At 41.4% G+C, this 21129-nt stretch overlaps 1 protein-coding gene across 1 annotated transcript; it reads left to right on the top strand.

Moving 5' to 3' along the window:
• Positions 1–2357: 2357 nt before the first annotated feature.
• Positions 2358–16660, top strand: LOC145412178 (cytochrome P450 9e2-like). Its single transcript, XM_080282110.1, has 7 exons — positions 2358–2534; positions 5809–5862; positions 7753–8437; positions 9805–10023; positions 11407–11467; positions 11936–12126; positions 16488–16660. The coding sequence occupies exons 1-7, from the start codon at positions 2358–2360 to the stop codon at positions 16658–16660; spliced, it is 1560 nt and encodes a 519-aa protein (XP_080138236.1).
• The last annotated feature ends 4469 nt before the right edge of the window (positions 16661–21129 follow it).

The following is a 21129-nucleotide window of genomic DNA, read 5'->3' on the forward strand; positions in this document are numbered from 1 at the left end:
GAGCAGCTACCAGCCGTCTTAGGGGTGCTGACTGGAGCAAGAGTAATAGCTCCACCCCGATCCTGTTGGTGGTTAGCTCACCCAGAAGGTTGTCTCTTTTTCCTGCTATGGTGGCAGCAGGTGAGTTCCGTGTCATAGGGGCACGCGGCCCGGGTGGACTTATGTCCCTGTCACCAGAAGTCTATTCGCCTCTCCATAGGCTCCTTCTGGGGGTGTTTGGCTGCCCTAAGTAAGACTATTCAGAATTTTACCTATATTCCTTGATAATTAGTTCCTTGTTTACAGTATCCCTGAAGAAATGCTTGGCATAATTAACTGGCAATTTTGTAACCAATACTCTCTGTCTATCTATATATAGCCAGATGCCTTTATCCCGTAAGGACTGGCCACTAACAACTCGCCTCCACGTCGCCCTGCCTTTTCGCTGCCCTCCCGCCAGCTCACGCCCCCTCTCTCATATACCTCTCCACTCCATCCCCCCATCTTATCTTCGGTCTTCTCCATCCTCCCTCCTCCCCCCACCTCACTCACAACACTCTCCTCGTTAGACTCTTGCTCTCCATCCTCACCAGATGGCCAAATCACCTCAGTGTATAATTTTCTCCTACCCATATTAAAGAAATCAGATTTAATAGCTGTGGTGTGGAATGGAACCTTAGATAGCACACTCCACTGCTTTATCATGTCAACTACCTGCTTAACCCGCACCGTCCCGGCGACGTGAAATAACGTCCGCACATGATGTGCACTCATGTCCCCGCGATGTGAATTAACACGCCAACATTGCAAGGTCCCTAATTTGCACAATTTTCAATTTTCGCGAGTGATTTCACGAGTAATTTTTGGCACATATACACGGGACATCTTCCTCTATTCCTCTACAAGATGCCAAGCAGGGACACTGCCTTACACCGCATAACCTCTCCCCCCCCTTGCACACCATTGTCTCGGCAATTCACCTGTTACCAGTGACCTGGCCAATAAAGACATTCAGGGCGAGTGATTCCCCAATCGATGACAACGTGGAGGACAAAGTTTACATAGCATTAGAGGAAGAAACAGTCAGAAATGATGATCAGGTAATGTAGGAAAAAAAAGGTCATGAATGGTGATGAGTTAGTGAGTGAAACAATGCTTATAATGCCTATATTACTGTTTGAAAACCAATATACTCTTGTACTACATATAAATTCGTACCAAGTAAATAAATAAATACTGTTTATGAGTGGATAAAATAGTTACCCTCCCATAGAACTCGTTTTCTTTGGTGCCAGCCTGTTAGAAAACCCAATCAGGTAAGGAAGTACTCGTTCCTAAATCGAGTATTTTAAACCTCAGTTGAGCGATTTCTCTATGAATTTTCTATCTTTCTCACCAAAAGCGGATATTTGAGCCAAAAAAAAAAAAGGTCCAAAAATGTCGAGACTGGAGCGTACCACTGCCCAGAAAACGTCGGGATGGGGCGGGTTAAGAGTGTACTTTTCCTGTCACTACTAAATTTCCTTGTTGGTCATCAATTTCCTTCAGTACATTCTAAAGTATTTCTTTTCCCAACGCCCTGGTACTCTTTGACTTCTTTATTGGTGCTGTCAGTGTGTGAATGCAGGACTCCACAAATGCACCTCTCTCTCTGCTCTCTGGAACTTAAAACATCACAGTGCTGAGGCACGGGCAGTGTCGGTAAAGGTAGTGGCAACGGTGTGGTGATTTCAAACTTATGCGCTCTAAAATCCACCACCTTAATGACCTTCCTACAATTGCTAGGCTAAACCTGCACATTATTCCTTTAATTTTGATCTTTACCTAAAACTGAGACAGACGTAGCGCGTAATTTAAACAGAGCAGTGGCGTGGTAAGCAGAGAAATAGGGCATAACTTAAACATAGAGGTGGCGCGTCACTTAAACATACAAGTGGCGCATAATTTAAACAAAGAAGTGGTACGTGAGTCGTGGCATGTAATTTAAAAATACAAGTGGAGTGTAATTTAAACAGAGAAGTGACAAGTAAATTAAACAGAGACATGGGTTGTACTTTAAAAAGAGACGTGGCGTGTAACTTAAACAGTGGGCTCTCGTAGTCTAGGACAGGACTGGAACTTCAATGATTCTCCTCAAGTACTCGATACACATAAGTACGAGCTGCTGTCTTCTAATTTTCTTCACCTTGTGGCATGTAAATTCAATGGCTGTGTGTGTGTGTGTGTGTGTGTGTGTGTGTGTGTGTGTGTGTGTGTGTGTGTGTCAGAAACTTGAGGCAGATGGGAATAGGAAATACTGACAGCCTGTTTTAAATGACTATTGTGTATTCAACTGGCATTTAATTCAAGCCTTCTTCTTGCCAGGTAAAGGGATCAGGATGTTGGTGACGTGGGTAATGTTGGTGCTGGTGCTGGTGACGGCGTGGTTGTACTCAAGATGGCGTCACAACTACTGGGCCAACAGAGGCGTCCCATCCCCACCCGCCCTCCCCTTCATCGGCAACCTCCACCAGACCATGTCACCCTTGAAATATCGTTGGCTGGCCTTCGACGAAGTGAGACATTAACTAGAAACACTTGTTATCTCTCTACAAGTGGGGTTATTTTGGCTTAAACCTCTCATAAACCACTGCTAAGTAACCCCAGTCTGTCTAGCTGAGCAAACTCATTAACCATAGGGAAGCAGGCAAGCAACCACCTTTACAGAGCCATCCTGTGTAGTGAACTGATCTTCCCCTGCAGTAGATAGCATCTCACCACAGTAAGGTATGGGGAAGAGTATGGAGGTTTGGTTCCCGGATGGATGGCGCATTTGCGTTACTCCACCCAGTTAACAGGGGCACCAGTAGACTCCACATCGCCCCATTATGTTGTGAAATGGTTACCATCCAACACTTTAAATTGTTTCCTAGGTTACATGAAACCATCAGGGGTGTCACTCAGTGTCGAGCCACCTGGAGGGGAAAGAAGAGTGATAAAAAGTGGCAGGAATGAAGGAAGAATAAGAAGTGAGGCGGGAATACAAGGAAAAGAATGGTGAAGTTGAAGGAAGAAGGAGGCAGCACCACATCAAGTGAGCGCATGATGGCTGCCACCACCTATCAACAGGCTCTCTGTCTTAAATACCATATACTGACACACAACGCTTGAGTGTCCCAATATTAAGACATAGAGGAAAGATACGGCAGTACAGTATAAAGGGTACACAAATTAAATCCACTGGTGTGTGTGTGTGTGTGTGTGTGTGTGTGTGTGTGTGTGTGTAGATAATAATCGTAGCCAGAAGTTGGGATTGTAGTCGTAGATTGGTGAGGCACCTCTGTCACCAGTAGTGTGGGCTGCTGCCAATAAAAAGTCGTGAGACGTTGGACAGCTCGTTGTGGGTTTTGTCTTGAGGTAGGTATTTCTCTGTCTCCCTTGCCCCTTCGTCTGTCTCGTATCGTAAGTGAAGATGAGGTATACACACTCTGGGGTTAAGGTTTCTTTTTATAGTGACACAGTTACAGGTATGTGACGGAAAGAGTGACGTAACCCATGTATAGATCTTTTCCAATGACGTCACAGAAATCACGTGATTTTGTTTACGTCTCCATATTGGACCACAAACTCCTCGCAGTAATCGCTGTACAGACAGGGCTGTCAGAGATGAAACTCAGCTATATGCAGAAATCCGAATCAAGGTCACCAAGATTTGTACATGAAGAAGATAAATTGTTTGGGGCTAGATCCTTACACCGTATCTAAGGAGAAATTCACCAGTTTCAAGGATTGGGGACCCAAACCAGATCTCAGATATGGCGATCGCTATCACTGTTTGGTAAACACTCCATCAAAGTTCACCGGGCATCCGTCAAGGTAAACAAACATATCATATTGTATATATGCAATGTAGATAGCTGGAACAGACATATGGTACTTGTAAATCGGCTTGGTAATCAGTAAATTATTGACGTGTGGACAAGGGAGGAGGGATTGTATTACACTGACTGGGAATCGAGTAGTTGATGAATTGGTTTCCCAGTGATGTACCTTTGATGCTGCCCCCTATTTAGAGAGTTGCAAGCACAGGCTAGATAAGCGAATGACAGGTATGGGTTGCATATAAAATTTGTCATTCTTGTGGTCACACTCCTGTGACAGCTGCCTGGCATGGGCCTGCATGGGCTATTGCAGGCAGGGTAAATTAGTTATACTCTTCTGGGAGTTGTCTAGCACGGAGCTATTGGCCTACTGCAGTTATCTTCTCTTCTTAGGTCCTGAGTTAGGTCAGGCTAGGTTAAGTTGGTTGGGTTAGCTTGGTTTGGAATAAAAAAAAAAAAAAAAAATTTCCGACAGAAATAAATATCACACTATAACACATACAAACACATACAAAAATGAAAAATTTAAGCTTCAAGGTGAGTTGGGTGTAATTCTGGAAATTTACAAAGAAAATTAATTATTTTGGAAATTTCAGTAATTATACACCTAGAAACATGCACATAGCCTATATACTGATCTTTTAAATAGTTTTACGTAAAATGCATAATTCATAGTATACCGGTAGGTCAAAACTGTCAAATCTACTCTTGAAGTTAACTTTTACATTACAATTGAAACATAACACTGGCACAAATTAAGGTTATTTATTTCATGCTGATCAGTAGCACAACATAAAACTAAAAGACTTCAACAATATAGTTTTTATGATTTTACATTTTATATTAACAAAAATAAATCTTAATAGCTACATACTTGGTAAAAGAAAAATATAGGAGGGGCTGTTGATATAAGTACATTATTTATCCTCTTATTTGTTATTAAAGTATTTTTGTACTAAGTGGAAATTGTACATTTAATTGGAACATGTACTGACAGTTTTGCTTTTTGTGGAGCAACATTCTCTTCTAAATAAAATAAAAAATTATAAGTAGTAATACTAATAATTTTGCTTTAGTTTTAATTGCAACATTTTTTAGCACACAGGCTCACAGTGGTATATAAATTTTATACTAAAGTCCTGAACAGTATTCTGTATTGCACTATTACTGAAATCATCCACCATGACACAAATATCAGTTTCAAATGAATCACAGTGAAAAACAGTGAAAAAATAAAAATAAACTTTAACATAACCAAACCTAACCTAACCTCCTTACCTAACCTAACCTAACATCAAGTATGACCTAACCTGTAATTTAATGGGTTTTACTTACGCATCTAACATTCTTGACCATCACTGCTGTGTCAGATTTGGTTTGGGTGAAACTCTGGAATAATATCAAAGCAAGGCCTGTGACATGGACCTTAGCCCTCTTTTCCCTCGCCCACTCATGGCCGTGTGGGTCTTGTGCTCTGATAATAACACCATTAGGATATCCCACGACACCTGCAACTGCCAAGAATGATAAATATGCCCGTATCTACTCACACATCATCGGCTCACCTGGTATGAAATGCTTGCAACAGAGCTGGGAGTAGGCCGTTAGCTACCAATTCTCCCTCTTCATGGCAGCTAGGCTATCCACTTCTCTCACCTTTCCTCATTGGCTAGAAACCAGTAGAAGTTTACCCCACTCTCAGTTTTTTGCCTTATCTTACAGCCGAAGGCACAACAGTGGAATATCATTGTGGATTCTACAGTTCTCTCTCTTTAGGTGTCCGACAATTTCCCGTCCAATATGGCCCCATAAACAAAAGTCACATGATTCATGATGTCACGTGGAAACGATCTATTCCCAGCATGACAGTGAATCTTCTGCTCTACCCTATCTCCTAAGCTTCCTTCTCTCATCTCTCCAATCCCCTTCTGCCCTCTCTGATTCTCTATGGCTCTGACTCTCACCTCAGATTTCTCAAGATATATTACTGGCTGGTTTCCGGCTGGGTGACGTGTGTGCATATGTATGTGTATTGTCTGGTACATTTCCATCACGTGAACTAACTGGCTTTCATCAGTTACCCCATGTCTTTGATACATCGTTAAATTCTTGATCATCTGGTACGTGTTTGTCATATATTATGTACTTGCATTCTGGGCTAGAGGATGTGTACATCTCTTCCTGAACACCAGACATTACAGTGTGTGCTATTGTTACATATTGTGCTATGACATAATAATGCCTGTAACTATTATATGCCTATAATGATTACATATTGTATTATATTAATGCCTATATTCCTTTCTTTCTCTCTTATCTCCCTCTCTCTTTTTTCTAGCTTTAATTTTCAGAAAATCATCCGGTTTTTGGCAATACAGTGTTTGGTTGAGCTGACCTGTTTCCATACCAACAACATATTGGTCTTTCACAGTACTTACCTGAATCACGAAACTTCTTAAATTAACCAGCTGACTACCTCTTCAGAGTTGAGAAAAGTGTGTAAGACAGGGTTTACAAAATGTTTTCATTGCAGAGCAGGGCACCGCAATCCAAAATTCAACTCTGCAATCGCAATTCCAGAACCTCTGACCCTTACCTTCAACTATCGCAATTGTGCAATAAACTTGGAATGTGCAGTTCTACTACCTCAGTACCGCAACCGTAATCCAGTTTCACAATTTTCAGTACAAAGGGCACAAGCAGGGGGTACAGCGATTGGTAATGTAGTGAATCATTGTATTTATAATTTATTTATGACATTTATGATGCACTTAAAACTGTTGCCGATACCTTGGTGTATTTATTGAAAACTTACCCATTACAACTATCTTCCTCAGAACCGTAATTTTGTAAGATACTGACGTATACTGTCCTCAGGTGTATATTATCCTTTTTTGTTTTGTATCAGAGTTAGGGCATACCATAAAAATCTCACAGTACTAATATATTAACATACCCATATCCTTTATTACAAAAATAATCTTACAAGGAAAAGAAACAGCCTTTGTGCCCATCAGGAAAAATCAATTTGATCAGCAGCAGAATGCAGTCCATAGAACTTAAATAGATAATTCATAGAAATGTGCTTACTTTTGCAGATAATAACTCAGTAAGACCATTAAAAAAAAAAAAAAAAAAAGTATTTTCAGTGATCACCATTACATTAGCCCTTAAGATCGTCATGTCAAATTGTGGAACAACTGTGCATGATTAGCTATGTGTGCCAAAAAATTTACTGCCATGCTGGCTTATAATGTATCTTATCATATCGTATCAAATCATTTCTCTTGGTATCGCTCATCGCTCATCCTTACTTCTAATGCAGCGATGCCTCACCCGTGGCCACTGTTCAAGCTTGATATTCATGAGTCATGCTGTAGCCTGTACTAACCGACACCGACCGCCAAGTGGGAGATTGCAGACAGGATTGCGATTGCGGAAGTACTTCCGCAATGTAATACCGCAAGTTTCGGACGAGTTTGTGATAATCGCATTTCCGCAACTGAAATCATGTGCTCCACTATTGTGGAAATTGTAGACTGAAGAAGTGATTGTGGAGGTGATCAGCTCTGAATTATGGTTACCTCATTCCTTAATATCTCTTTTGTATCCTGCCTGCTTTCAGTGACAGCACATCTCTTCTGTCAGGTCCTTGTAGTATCTCTGTCTATTACAAAATGCATGTTTTATAGTGCCTATGTTAAGAAACTGTATTTAAAAGTGATAATAAGTGTCTTAGCTGAAAAAGAATTTACTAATCACCGTTGCTTATTTTCAGGAGACTAACCAAGATTTTTTGTTCTCATACCAGGGAAGCTTCTGGTGTATGGGATGTTATATAAATACTTTTGTGCGCATAAGTAACGATCATACTTTACTGGGGCGGAAACTATTATATTATTCTTCATTTCAGATGTACCATACCTACAAGAACAGTCCCTACTTTGGCCTGTATGAGGGCTTCATTCCCGTGCTGACTCTGCGTGATCCCAACATAGTCAAGAACATATTCGTAAAGGACTTTGATCATTTCGTGAACAGGCGACCCTTTGGTACGAACCAACCCGACAGCTACTTGAGTGACATGCTGGGAAGTAAGAGGGGTCAGGAGTGGAAAGACTTGCGTGCTGTCCTGTCCCCAACATTCTCGACCGGGAAGATGCGAAGGATGTTCCCACTTGTGAGCAATATTGCTGACACATTTGTATCTTCCTGCCTTGAAGGTGCACAAAAGAATCCATCTGTTAACATGAAGGACAAAGCTGGACGGTTCACCATGGATACTATCGCAACTTGTGCTTTTGGCATCGAGTGCAACTCTCTCACACAGGAAAACCCTCTTTTTGCTCAAAAAGCAGACTCTTTTTTTGCTGCAACTCCAAAAATTACACTGAGGTTTCTCATGATGAGAACCTGGCCACGACTCTTCAACGCTCTGGGCTTCAAGGACGACTTAGAGGAAACTGGATTCTTCCGGAGTGTAGCAGAGGAGACCATCAGGGCCCGCCAAGCCGGAGAAAAGAGGGGGGACTTCCTTGACCTTTTACTGGAAGCACAGGCTGAAGACTCTGACACCACCACTGCCTCCCCTAAGCATGGTGATTGACCATTGCCCTTTATTACTACACTATCTCCTCATAGGTCTTTCTATTATACCATATCTGTAATAGTTTCATCTGCAGTGCAAGTGATGTAATTAGGAGTACAGAATGATCATGAAAGTGAGGTCCTGGGTTCGATTCCGGGCCAGTTCTGTGATCTTTGGCCAAGGTCTATTTTATCCTGTCCTATTCGTATATAGAGCTGAAATAGGTACCATATCAGGACCTGGATGGCAAATTTGACTATTGCGTTTCATAGTCTGGGGAACATTAGGACATGATAAATCTGAATGACTGTTTTAATGGCCCTCCAGTTGCCAAAAGTCACTCCGCATTCTTGTTCACAATCTAATTATCCTAAGACAAACTTTGAATTACTAAGTTTTTGCACACATTAATCTTTCCCAAAATCGTTGATGCTTCTGTCTGTCCGCCTGTCTGTCTCTCTCACTTCTATACATCATGTCCGTTTTTTACACCTAATTGTATTTTCTGTCAATCTATCTATTGCCAATTGCCTTAATTCCTTTGCCTAGAGGCAAAGCGTGGATCCTTTCTTTGGCTCAGTGTTAATGTGTTAGCATATCAAGGTCGAGGGCCTGAGATCGAATCTCGGCCAGGACAGTGTGATTAATTTGTTAAGTTTCAGTTTGGTATTTACACATGCATAGGGTGGTGAGGTAGGCAGTGGTGAGGTAGGCAGGTGTAAGTGTAATGGGAGGTGTAAGTGTACTGGGATGTGGCAAAGCTAAGGGAAGCAGAGAGAGAACACTGGAATTTAACCAGGTGTTACTTGCATTAAAAAAATATTTAGCAGAGAGTAGGTGAGTATGGAATAATTTGAGATAGCAAATGAAGAGTGAAAGTGAGAAAAATCAAGGCACCGCGAGAGAGAGAGAGAGAGAGAGGGAGCAAAACGATACTGAGGAGGCATTGATGGGGAAGAGGGGAAGAAGAGAACTGTTTTAGATTTGGGTGAGTGGACACAGCAGGAGATGAGACCCAGGCAGGAACATGAAGGCAGGGGAAGGATGGGAAGAAATGATAATATTGTAAGGAGGAACAGCAGCAAAATGAGAAAGCATAATTACCTCACTCTTGACACCTGCTATATTATGCTACAGGTAATTAAGACAGGTAGGTTCATAGCTTAGAATTAATACCTTAGGGCTTACAGAAATACCTGTGCTGGAAAAATACCAGCTAAACTATTTTTGATCTCAGGATAATCTTAAAGTCAATTTGGGGAAAAATTTTACCAAGATGCCGAAATAATGTCTTGCCAAATTTCATGCCCCATATTGACTTAGGACTATATTAATTCATTCAAAATTGGATTATATTCTGTTCTCTCCCACTGGCAGTCCTCACCGACAAAGTGATGGTGGCACAGTGCATCCTGTTCCTGGTGGCTGGCTACGACACCACCGCCTCTGCTGTGGCCTTCTCCTCACACCTACTTGGCAAGAACCCAGAGCCCCAGCAGCGCCTTCGTCAGGAACTTGAGCAACTGGTGAAGGAGGAGGGGAAGCTGACCTACCAGGGGGTCATGGAGGCCAAGTTCCTCGATGCCTGCATTATGGGTGCGTAATAAATTTGTGATGCATTTTAATCTGTCAACTCCTGCTGACGTTTATATACGTCCAAACGTTTTGTCACTGTGACTCTCGTTGACGTATATAAACACGCTGCAATTGCAAAGTCCGTCATTTGCACATTTTTCAAATTTTGTGCATGATTTTTGGTACGTATACACGGGACACTTTCCTCTACCAGATGCCAGGCAGGGACAATGCCTTACCTTGCATGACCTCCCCCCCCACACGCCTTTGTCTTGGCAATTCACCTGTTACCAGTGACCTGACCAATAAAGAGACATCGCACCACGGTACAAAATTCAAAGCCAGAGTGATTCCCCAATTGATGACAATGTGGAGGAAAAAGTTTATGTAGTACTAGAGGAAGAAACAGTCAAAAATGACAAACAAGTAGTGTCGCCAAAAAAGGTGAAGTATGTTGATGTTTTTGGTAAGTGAAACAATGCTTGTATCGCCTATATTACTGTGTGAAAACCAATATACTCTTGTAATACATATAAATTCGTACTATAAATAAATACCGTTTATGAGTGCTGTGGAATAGTTACCCCTCACATAGAATTCATTTTCTCTGGAGCCTGCCTCATAGAAAACACAGAAAGGTAAAGGGTGCTGATACCTGCATCCAGTATTATAAACTTCTGGTGAGCGATTTCTCTTTGAATTTTCGATGTTTCTCACCAAAATCGGGGGTTTAGGCCAAAAATATTTTTTTCCAAAATTTCCCGGGATGGGGGGGGGGGGGGCAGTGGTGCAAAATCAGTCGGGACAGGGTGGGTTAAATTTGTGCTGTATTTTATTGTGTATTAAATTTCCACTGCATTTTCTTGACCCCTTGACCTTCAGATTGTCATACTGTTTCATCTTCGGCTCTTCCATCAACACTGTGAATCATTATCTTGCTTAACTATCTCAGGCAGGGTTGGGTTGAATTAACTCATCCCTCCCTCTTACGAATCAGCTGGAAGAAGTGGCTGTTGGTGTCTTCAAGATATCGAGTTTAAAAGATGCCTTTGACGTAACTCCTAGGCCCAGAAGAGGTCATGCGTGTGTCCAAATTAAATTCTTTTATAATACTCGGAGCCGTTACGATGGGAGTAGTTGATTGAAGAGTGAAACTGTGTGTGTGTTTGAAATTTACGCCTGTCTCGAATGAAGAGGGTAACGTTTGATTTGGTTGGTGAGGCAGTCATTCAGTTTTATCTAAATCAAAATCCCAGGGAGTGTTGATATTATTGGAATTGGCTTGCTGACTGCTGAGATAGATAGATAGATAGATGATAGATAGATAGATAGATTGATAGAGTGACAGATAGTATATTAAGGCAGTCATGGCAGTTTACGTTGGATTTTCTCTAACCTTTACAGAGTCCCTGAGGCTATACCCGCCAACGCTGTTTTTAGACCGGATATGTACCAAGGATTACAGGTGAGGAATGGTGTACATGATGAACAAGAGGTGCAGATGGTAAACAAGAGGGCAGATGGTGAACAGTGTGTGGGATAAGAAAAGGAGAACATTTTAAAACAAGGTGCACATGAAATAAATAATATGAACACGTAAACAGGCACACGCTAAGAACACGGAACAGTGAACACTTAAAGGTAAACATGTAGGACCACTTAGAGATGAACAGATAAAGATGAAGACATAAGACTGAACAAAATATTTAAAGATGAACATGCAAGAGCAATATATATATGTAAAATCATGGTGTGCGGCTATAGTATTAGTACTAGTATTAGTGTTTGTAGTAGTAGTAGTAGACATACAGGTGATAGATAAACATGTAGATGTGTAGATAGACAAAGATAGATAGATAGACAGGTAGATAGATAACTAGTTAAATCTCAAAGACAACCACAGGTGTTTTCAAGACATTTACCTTTCCTCCAGCATCCCTGGAACTAATTTACACCTGAAGGAGGGGGACCTGGTGCAGGTCCCAGTGTGGAGTTTTCACCACGACCCCTGCTACTGGCCCGACCCTGAGCAGTTCTGGCCTGACCGCTTCCTGCCCGAGAACAAGGTCAACATTAAGCGTTTCACCCATATGCCCTTTGGAATGGGGCCACGGAACTGTCTAGGTGAGGTCATGTGGGGTAAGAATAGGACATGGGGTGAGAGTAGGACATGGGATGAGAATAGGACATGGGGTCAGAATAGGACATGGAGTCAGAATAGGACATGGGGACAATAGGATATGGGGCTGGGTTTGTACTTATAAAACACTAAGATCGTGTCACAAGGCGAAAGTCTGTCTTAAATTCACAATTGCAAGTCATAATTCCTTTTGTTCGACCTAACCTGAGCCGGTAAAATTTTACAAGTTGCCAATACACCCCCTAGATTGTGAAGTATATTTTTCTGGTAGTTCTTGATGAGATTTGAGTGATTTTGATCTTCATAATTGTTGGAAATGCTTCATTTTTCCTCTTTTCCAATCACGAACTTTGACTGGATGAGGAGGTGAGATGAAGCATTTTCGACATAAAACGAAGTTAAAAATTACCGAAATCGCATCAAAAACCACCAGAAAAATATACTGCACACCCGATTAACCTAACCAAACAAACCTAACCTAACCTGACAGAAAACGAAGCAAAAAATAACTGAAATCGCATCAAAAATCACGAGAAAAATAGACTGCACAACCGGTTAACCTAATCAAGCAGATGTAACCTGACCGACAGAAAACGAAGTCAAAAATTACTCAAATCGGATAAAAAAAACACCAGAAAAGTATACTGCATAATTGGTTAACCAAACCAGAGACCTAAACTAACCAGACCTACCCTAACCTAACCTAACGTGCTGCAGCGGAATGCTTACCTTAGAAAGACGATGGTCCAGGCTGTGAAGTATATTTATCTGGTGATTTTTTATGCAAATTGAGTGATTTTTTGCCTTCGTTTTCTGTCGAAAATGCTTCATTTTACATTCTCATCCAGTCAAAGTTCATGATTGGAAAAGGGGCAAAATAAAGCATTTCCGAAATGAAGGTCAGAATCACTCAAACCTCATTAAAAACTAGCAGAAAAATACACTGTATTCTCTTTATAACTCAACAGCTTCCTCCGGTTCCGAGTGGAAACGCTTAAGAACGTGTAAATAATCGATATTACACCTAATGCTCAGATCACGTCCTTCTTCGTCGAAAGCCATAGCAAGAAGGATTTAAATTTTCCACCCAGGGGAATCAAAAGACTGTGCTTCAAACTGATTGGTAGAATACCATCACGTGACAAAGGATGCTCACGAGTGGGTGAAACAGACCTAGCAGACACGTGTGCAGTCAATGGAAGGAGAAACACACGTACGAACGACACATTTTTTACACAGACTGGCAGTCAAGATCCATGGTATGTTTTTTGGAGGAATTTTAATTAAATTTATTGTTTCAGTAAATATTGATTTCTGAATGGGGTTATGTGGGTCATCAGCATTCTTAGGTAATTTACTATGCATTTATGGTGGTAATATCCCTGAACTGCATATTGGCAACTTGTAAAATAATACCTTTGAGTCATGGCTTAAGACACCTCCCGAGATGGTATAGCACTTCGGACATGGCTAATGACTTAATCATAACGGTAAACATGGCCGCCGCACCACAGCAACAACAAATTTGCCACCGTCAACCAAGACGTTCTCGTGACAGGAAAGATGTGCTTAATGAGCTAGGTGATGCAGAACTAGTAAAGTGTTACCGCTTCAACAGTGCAGGTATAATTTTTGTGACAAATTTGGTGCGGGAGACCCTAACAAGACCAGCGGCAAGAAGCAAGGCTCTCACGCCAGAAATGAAAGTTATTTTAACATTGCGGCTGAAGAGTCACACTATCGTGACCATGAAACAGGATACAAAAACCCACACTGGCAGACGAAAAAAGATGTATTCCAAACAGTTTCGGCGACAGCTGTCGCCCTCTTCAGTGGATCTACAGACCAAGAGTGGTACATACAAATGCTGAGAAGCTGCATATATGCAGGGTGAGGACACGTTTTCCCAACCACACCTGATGTGACCTCACCTGACTCTCCCTCTACTCTGTCCACGACCTGAGTGAGGGATTACAAGGGATGGCAAGGACCTTGCCACTAATCCTCTCATCACTGGATCTAATTTATACATTCCTTCACTATGGTTAAAATTATTATATCTCTCTATACATACAGTTTCCACAATCCTACGTTTCTTATAGTTACTACATTTGTACAATATCTTACTAGAATTTCAGTCGATTCTATGGTCGTTTTCCGAAGAGTGAACGTACACTGCGTTATTTATGTTGCCTATCTTACAAGCATACTTGTGTTCCTTAATGCGAGTGTCCAAATCCCTTCCCGTTTCACCAATATAAACTAAATCACAGTCTCTACATGGAATTTTGTATACCCCTGCAGTTTTGTTGCTAATTGATTTATTAAGATCAATGCTGGTCAGGTGAGGTCACATCAGGTGTGGTTGGGAAAACGTGTCCTCACCCTGCATATGAGCAGCTTCTCAGCATTTGTATGTACCACTCTTGGTCTGTAGATCCACTGAAGAGGGCGACAGCTGTCGCTGAAACTGTTTGGAATACATCTTTTTTCGTCTGCCAGTGTGGGTTTTTGTATCCTATTTTAACATTGCTTTACTCTGCAACTGGAAAAATGCAACTTTGTAGTGGTGACAACCGCTTGTGCTGTACTGGCTACCATTATTTACTGATGGGAAAATAACCACCAAAACCTACTTATAAATAAAAATGAGTGCCCAATACATTTAAATTAAAGAAAGTTTAATAATGAAATATTTGAGGAACTGTTATTAATTATATATTGAAATAAAATAATAAATGGACCTAACTTAAAGGGGTGAAGAAGGGTATAAGATATAATTGGTAAAGTTGGTAGCATTGACCCTTCAGTTTTTCTGGGATGGAGAATAAGGCAATGCAGAAGGTTGACGAAACACCGTCACTGTAGGCGTTGATCCTTCATTTATGTATTGCTTCTCCATTCATGCTAGATTACAACAGGGAGGTTGGACTTGTTACCAGGTCTGGGCAAAACTTGAAAACTGCATAAAAACCAGACAATGGCCATGCTGGACCCAGTGTCAGAAATAAAATACTCTGCCAGGACTTGGCTAAAGTCCACTCCCAGACTTATATCCAAAACTTGCTCCAAGACTGCTTCCTATGAAAGTGTTAGAACTTTCAGGTAGTTTCAAGCAAAGTAACAAGGAAAGTATACTCTAATGTGAAAAAATAAAACTTTTCATAGGAATATTTCAAGGAATTAGACATTGCAGCTGCCCTTTGACGACCCTAACCTCTAGGTGTTAGGATGATACTGCATAGGATAAGAATTCGTCACCATCATTCACAATTATAAAACAGATTATAGTATCACAGTGGTGTACGTGACTACCGAGCCTTACCCAAAGGCGTAGAGCTGCTGACATCAGCCGATTTCTGTCTCTCACACACAGAGACATCTGCTCTTCTCATATCTAACAATTTCCAGGGCAGATTTCACTTTCAAAACATTACTAACATAGGCAAAATACAATACAGATACCTTTTAGGGGAATAGAAGTCGATGCTCTAACTCATACTGGAGCTAAAAGAAAGAAAAGCTCCAGGCAGGAGGCAGCAGTCCTGCCTGCTCTGAAACCAAAACAGAAAAGACCTTGTGCACAGCCTCATTCTCCCCTCTTGTGTTGCCAAATCTCCCCTTAGGGATCCTTACTATAAATGAACTTTTAAACTGCCTATGATATTTTCTTTCAGAAGTGTGGATAAATATCACAAAATATATAGGAACTCACTGGTAACACATTAGCCTCAAGTGCCATCGTTCAACTGAAGAAAAATAAATACCGAATCGATGTAGATAATACACAACATAATCGTAAAAATGTTAAACAACATGGGATATTACAGGGCATGGTGCAAAAATATTACTGACATTAACTTCCGACCAGTACAGTTCGTTTCTCAATCGTACTGTTAGAGTTCTCCGTGCTGCTGGTGGCGGTGGTGTTGTTCTGGCGATGGTATGGTGAGGCAACATGTCCTTGTCCACAGTAAAACAAAGTGGTTAATAAATAATTTCTAAAACTTGATATTAATCAGTTGACCTTTCACCAAAAACATTTAAGAACAATATTGTAGTAATTTTAAATTTTTTGTTACGTCTCTTTTCTATTTTTTTTTTTTTTTTTTTTTGGGGGGGGGGATTTTTCGTCAGTATTCAAAACTCGCAAGTGCAACATAAAGCAAATCGCTGTCTCAGCAGCTTATGATTATGACCTAACAAAGTCTCGACTTTGTTATGATGAACTGCTCCTTAAGTCTCACATTTCTGACTTTCACCCAACTACGATGTAGGTTTTATAAGTACGGCCCTTGAATCCTTTACACACGCATTTGTTAATTACACGATATTTTTTCTCCAGCCATGCGGTTCGCCCTGATGGAGATCAAGGTAGCTCTGGCCAAGCTGATTCTGGCGGCTGACCTCAGGATACCGCCAGGTCACGAAGACATCGAACTGACAAGCTCACCACCCTTCCAGCAGAGGCCTAAGCATGGCCTTTACATCCTCCTCACGCCTCGCAAACACGAATGAGACACGTACGGCCAAGGCCTAAAGAAGTAGAATGTCTAACCACGCTTGACCGTATGCAGAGTATATTCCTGAGGATTGACGTCAGGCGCCCCTTAGCCCGCCATGACCCGACCACACACATACAGTTCACCGCCCACCTCCACAGTTCGCGCACACAGACAAAAGGAAGTGAAGTTAACTATAATGCCCACTTATTGTTCAGTGTATGGGTGCTTTTCATATTACCGAAACAAAGGTGGAATTACATTTCACAGATTCTCAAAGAATGAAGAGGTGAAGAAGAAATGGATTAGTCTGTGTAAAAGGCAAGACCCAATTAATGTAAACAGGGGAGTGATATGTAGCTTACATTTCGACTGAAGTTCATATGAAGGAAATCTCAAATATGAGCTCCTTCGTCAGCCTGTTCCCAAACATTGTGAGGATAAAGGAAGGTGCAATTCCAACACAACAGATACCGACAACACAAGATGAGAAAGTATAAGGGTATTACCATACTGTACAAATAAAGAAATTATGTAAAAAAAAAAAAAAATCTGGATGCTCCAGAAATTAAATAACATTAGTCAGAAGAGGGTTCATCGAAGTGAATGGCACATCCTGATAATCGACTGTGAGACAAATCTCCTGATGCATAAATTAATTTATCTCAGACGACCAATACTGTATACTCCCACAGTTACTGATGCCTGCACCGAAAGAGAGGCAAAAGCTGTAAGAAGAGAACAGAAACGACTTGAGCAAGATATTTTAGAAACGGAAATTGAGATACCAGGGTGAGAATCAGTATATGAAGAGGGACAATAACTTCCATCTTTTAAGGATTTGCAATGCCAAGTAGATGATTTGAAAAAGGAGAGAGAAGTGTTGCTGTGCCAGTTGGATAATATGAAGAAAGAACAGGAGACTGAATGTCCTGAGTGGGAGAAGGAGAAAAATGTAGTACTTGACCAGCTCCACACAGCTCTTGCCAGTGCAACAAATAATGTGAAGAGTACTTTGTCTCAGTATTGTTCATCCCAAGTAAAGTTTCCTTTCTCTGAGAAGCCAATACGAGTAGATCACTGGGCTGAAGATGATTTTAGCAAGGCAATAATTCTACGTAGTTTAAGCACAAAAGGTTACAAATATTTCAGAGAAAAGTGGAAATTTCCATTCCCTTCGGTCACCACTTCAAAAAGATGGGTGGCAAAATTTCAAATAGAAGCAGGTGTTTTGCATCCAGTAATGAAGTTGCCGCAGCACAAATCAGTCAATGAGTGTAGGAGACCGCGTTTGTGTCACGTCAATTGATGAGTGTAGCACAGATGTGAGTTCTTTGAAAAGCTAAAAGTAATAGAAAAAATCTTCATTTCCTATCATGGAGAAAAGGTTCTTAAACCTGGTCGGGGAGTGATAAGGGGCTTGCTTCAGATACTTCCAAGACTGTGTCATTACCTAATGAGGTCATCACATACTGTGTTTGTTGCAGAACATTTTTCAAAATTAGTATCATGAACAGGAATTAACTTTATCAAGAAAGGTACGATGGTGCGAAGGCTGCAGTGCGTGTGGATAGTGAATTAAGTGAATTTTTCTCTTTGAAAGTTGGGTTGAAACAGGGATGTGTCATGTCGCCATGGTTGTTCAATCTGTACATGGATGGGGTAATAAAAGAGGTACAAGGTAGGGTAGTGGATGTTGGAGTGGCCCTGGTGAGAGAGGATAGTGTTTGGAAACTCTCTGTACTGTTGTTTGCAGATGATACTGTGTTGTTGAGTGAAGACGAAGGGGAGCTGCAAGGCTTGGTGGATGAGTTTGGGAGAGTGTGTAAGAAACGGAATTAGATTCTAAAGGTGAATGTAGTGAAGAGTAAAGTGACGGTCTTTGAGAGAGGTGAAGTCAGTGAAAGTACAGCGAGGTTGGATGGTGAGGAATTGGAAACTGTGAGTACGTTTAAGTACTTGGGTAGTGTGATGAGTAAGGATGGAGGTTTGGAGGGTGAAATGCTTGAAAGGGTACAGCAGGGAAGAAAGGTTGCTGGTTCTTTGAAAGCAATGCTAAGAAACAGGGAAGTGAGCATGGAAGTGAAAAAGTTACTACATGACAGTATTGTGATACCAACTCTAACGTACGGAAGTGAAGCTTGGACGTTGTTGGAAGGACACAAGTCAAGAGTGAGAGCAGTGGAAATGAGTTATTTAAGAGGAGCCTGTGGAGTCACATGGAGAGACAGGCTGATGAATGAGGATATAAAGGAACGTTGTGGTGCTGATGTGGATGTGATAGGATGCGTTATGAGAAACACACTGAGGTGGTTTGGCTATGTGAAGAGGATGGAGGGTGAAAGACTGACGAAGAGAGTGTATGTGAGTGAGGTGGAGGGGGGAAGAGGAAGGGGGAGGCCGAGGATGAGATGGAGGAATGGGGTGGAGAGGTATATGAGAGAGGGGTGTGTGAGTTGGGAGAGGGCAGTGAAATGGCGGGGGACAGGGCGACTTGGAGGCGATTTGTTTGTGGCCACCCCAAACGTGATTGAGGCGTCTGGTAATAGATAGATAGAAGAAATGTAATGAACAAAATGACAACACTGATGATGTAGATGTGGCTAAGATTCATGTGTAAATAAGGCAAAATTCATACTTTATAACCAGCTTTCACCATAGTGTCATTTTACTTAACTAACCCTTCGTTAGTCCTGGTGGCGTATTCAAACGTGGTTAGTCCGGTGGGGTTTTACAATGCCTCAATACAAAAATACATGTAGTGTTACTAACTTAGAAATATATTCATACTGCCACTTCAGCATATCTCTGCAGTCACTAATGAAAAGATTAAATGCCTTGTAGGTGGTGTTTATTAATTTATAATAATAAAATACAATAAATTATACCAGTAAAAAAATAACAAATGGACTCATCTTATTTGTCAGGTAAACAAGCACAGGAAAATACGGTGTGTGATTCTTAAAATCAGTATAATGATAAACAATATGCAAAAATAAGATAAAAATAAAACAATCCATATCACAATATGATCTGGAAGGTTAGTTTGATGGGATGATTGGACACCCAAGGAGGGGGGGGGGAAGTACCCCTCTCTCTCACTACAGCAGAGGCAGGAGTAAACCAATCCACATGCTCCCTTCCCTCACTGAATCAGGAGAGTACTAGAACGGAAAGATATATTCGAATTACCGCTAGGAAACGTGAGCTTTAAAAAAATCTGGGGTGCCAAAACATCCCACCTGACTAACGAAGGGTTAAAATTGAAACTGAGTATAAATTTCTTAATATTGTCTTTCATTATCTATGTGACGTCAGCAGTACGTGGGGTAAGACAGTGCGGTTTGACCTTTTACGTTCCTAGGTCTTGATGGGCAGTAGGAAATACAGACAGAGGGAGACAGCTCCAGAGTTGATACATACATGGGAGAATTGCCGTTATATTATTTGCAGAAATATGATTTAAATACGAAATTCACTACTCACCTTGCCTCCCTCGGTCTTCATCATGGTATTTCCCATAATTCCTTAGTGACGTCACACCTTATTTTTTTCATGATGAATTTTATATATATTTGATTATGGATAAGTACCCTTTTCACTTACTAATTATTATCCAAGTTTAATAAAGAGGCAAACATAACTATTCTCACTGTTTTTTATTTCCTGGTATTTTCCCAGTAATTTTTTAATACATCATACCATAATAACTCTGCTAATATCATTAACTAAGCTAAAACCTTTTATCTCTCCAAGCCACGCCTTAATAATTATCCTCTTATACGTTACTACTGCAAGTTATACTCCATTCCCTTTAGTCAGACGTCAAATTGCCTTCTCCCGTTCTTAACACTGGTGGTCATCATCGTCGACAGAGTGGTGGCATGGCCGGGTCTTCACAGATGAGGGAGGGGAGTCAGGAGTTTCACTGGGGGCCAGGACTCATGTGGATGTGAACCTGATGGACTGCAGGTTGGAGCTGCCTCTTTCCTGCAGTCCACCATAATTATCCTCCTTGTGGAATCTTTAGACAGCATGGCAGGCAGGGCAGGCCAAGCAAAGTAGGCCCTCTCTCTCCCCAAGTGAGAAGCTGGCACCTCCATTATACCCCTCCCACTCAGATAAGGGGGGCGATTGGTCCCACCTTTCCCCCCCAGGTTGTAGTGGCACCCTTTATCCTGTTAAAGAAAAAAGAGTGCTGGCCTTCCCTTTACTCCCCCCCAAAAGGGGGGCTGCTTTCATCCCCACAAAATAAGAAAGGGCTGCCCCATTTCTTATCAGACAGAAAGGGGGCTGCTACCCACCCTTCCCCAACAGAAAGCAATGGAAGATTGAGATCCCCCATATTTTTTCCCTTGAGAAGGGTCCTACCCTTCATTTCACTCCCCCTTCCCCCCAGAAATGCATTTTCCCCCCAAGCGGGGGAGGCGATCACTCCTTTCCCACAGTGTAAGGAGGGGCTGCCCTTCCATCCCCAAAACAAAA

Source organism: Coenobita brevimanus, chromosome 92 (assembly GCF_032717465.1).
Source record: "Coenobita brevimanus isolate Jiangsu-jjx chromosome 92, ASM3271746v2, whole genome shotgun sequence".
Classification (NCBI taxonomy): Eukaryota; Metazoa; Arthropoda; class Malacostraca; order Decapoda; family Coenobitidae; genus Coenobita; species Coenobita brevimanus.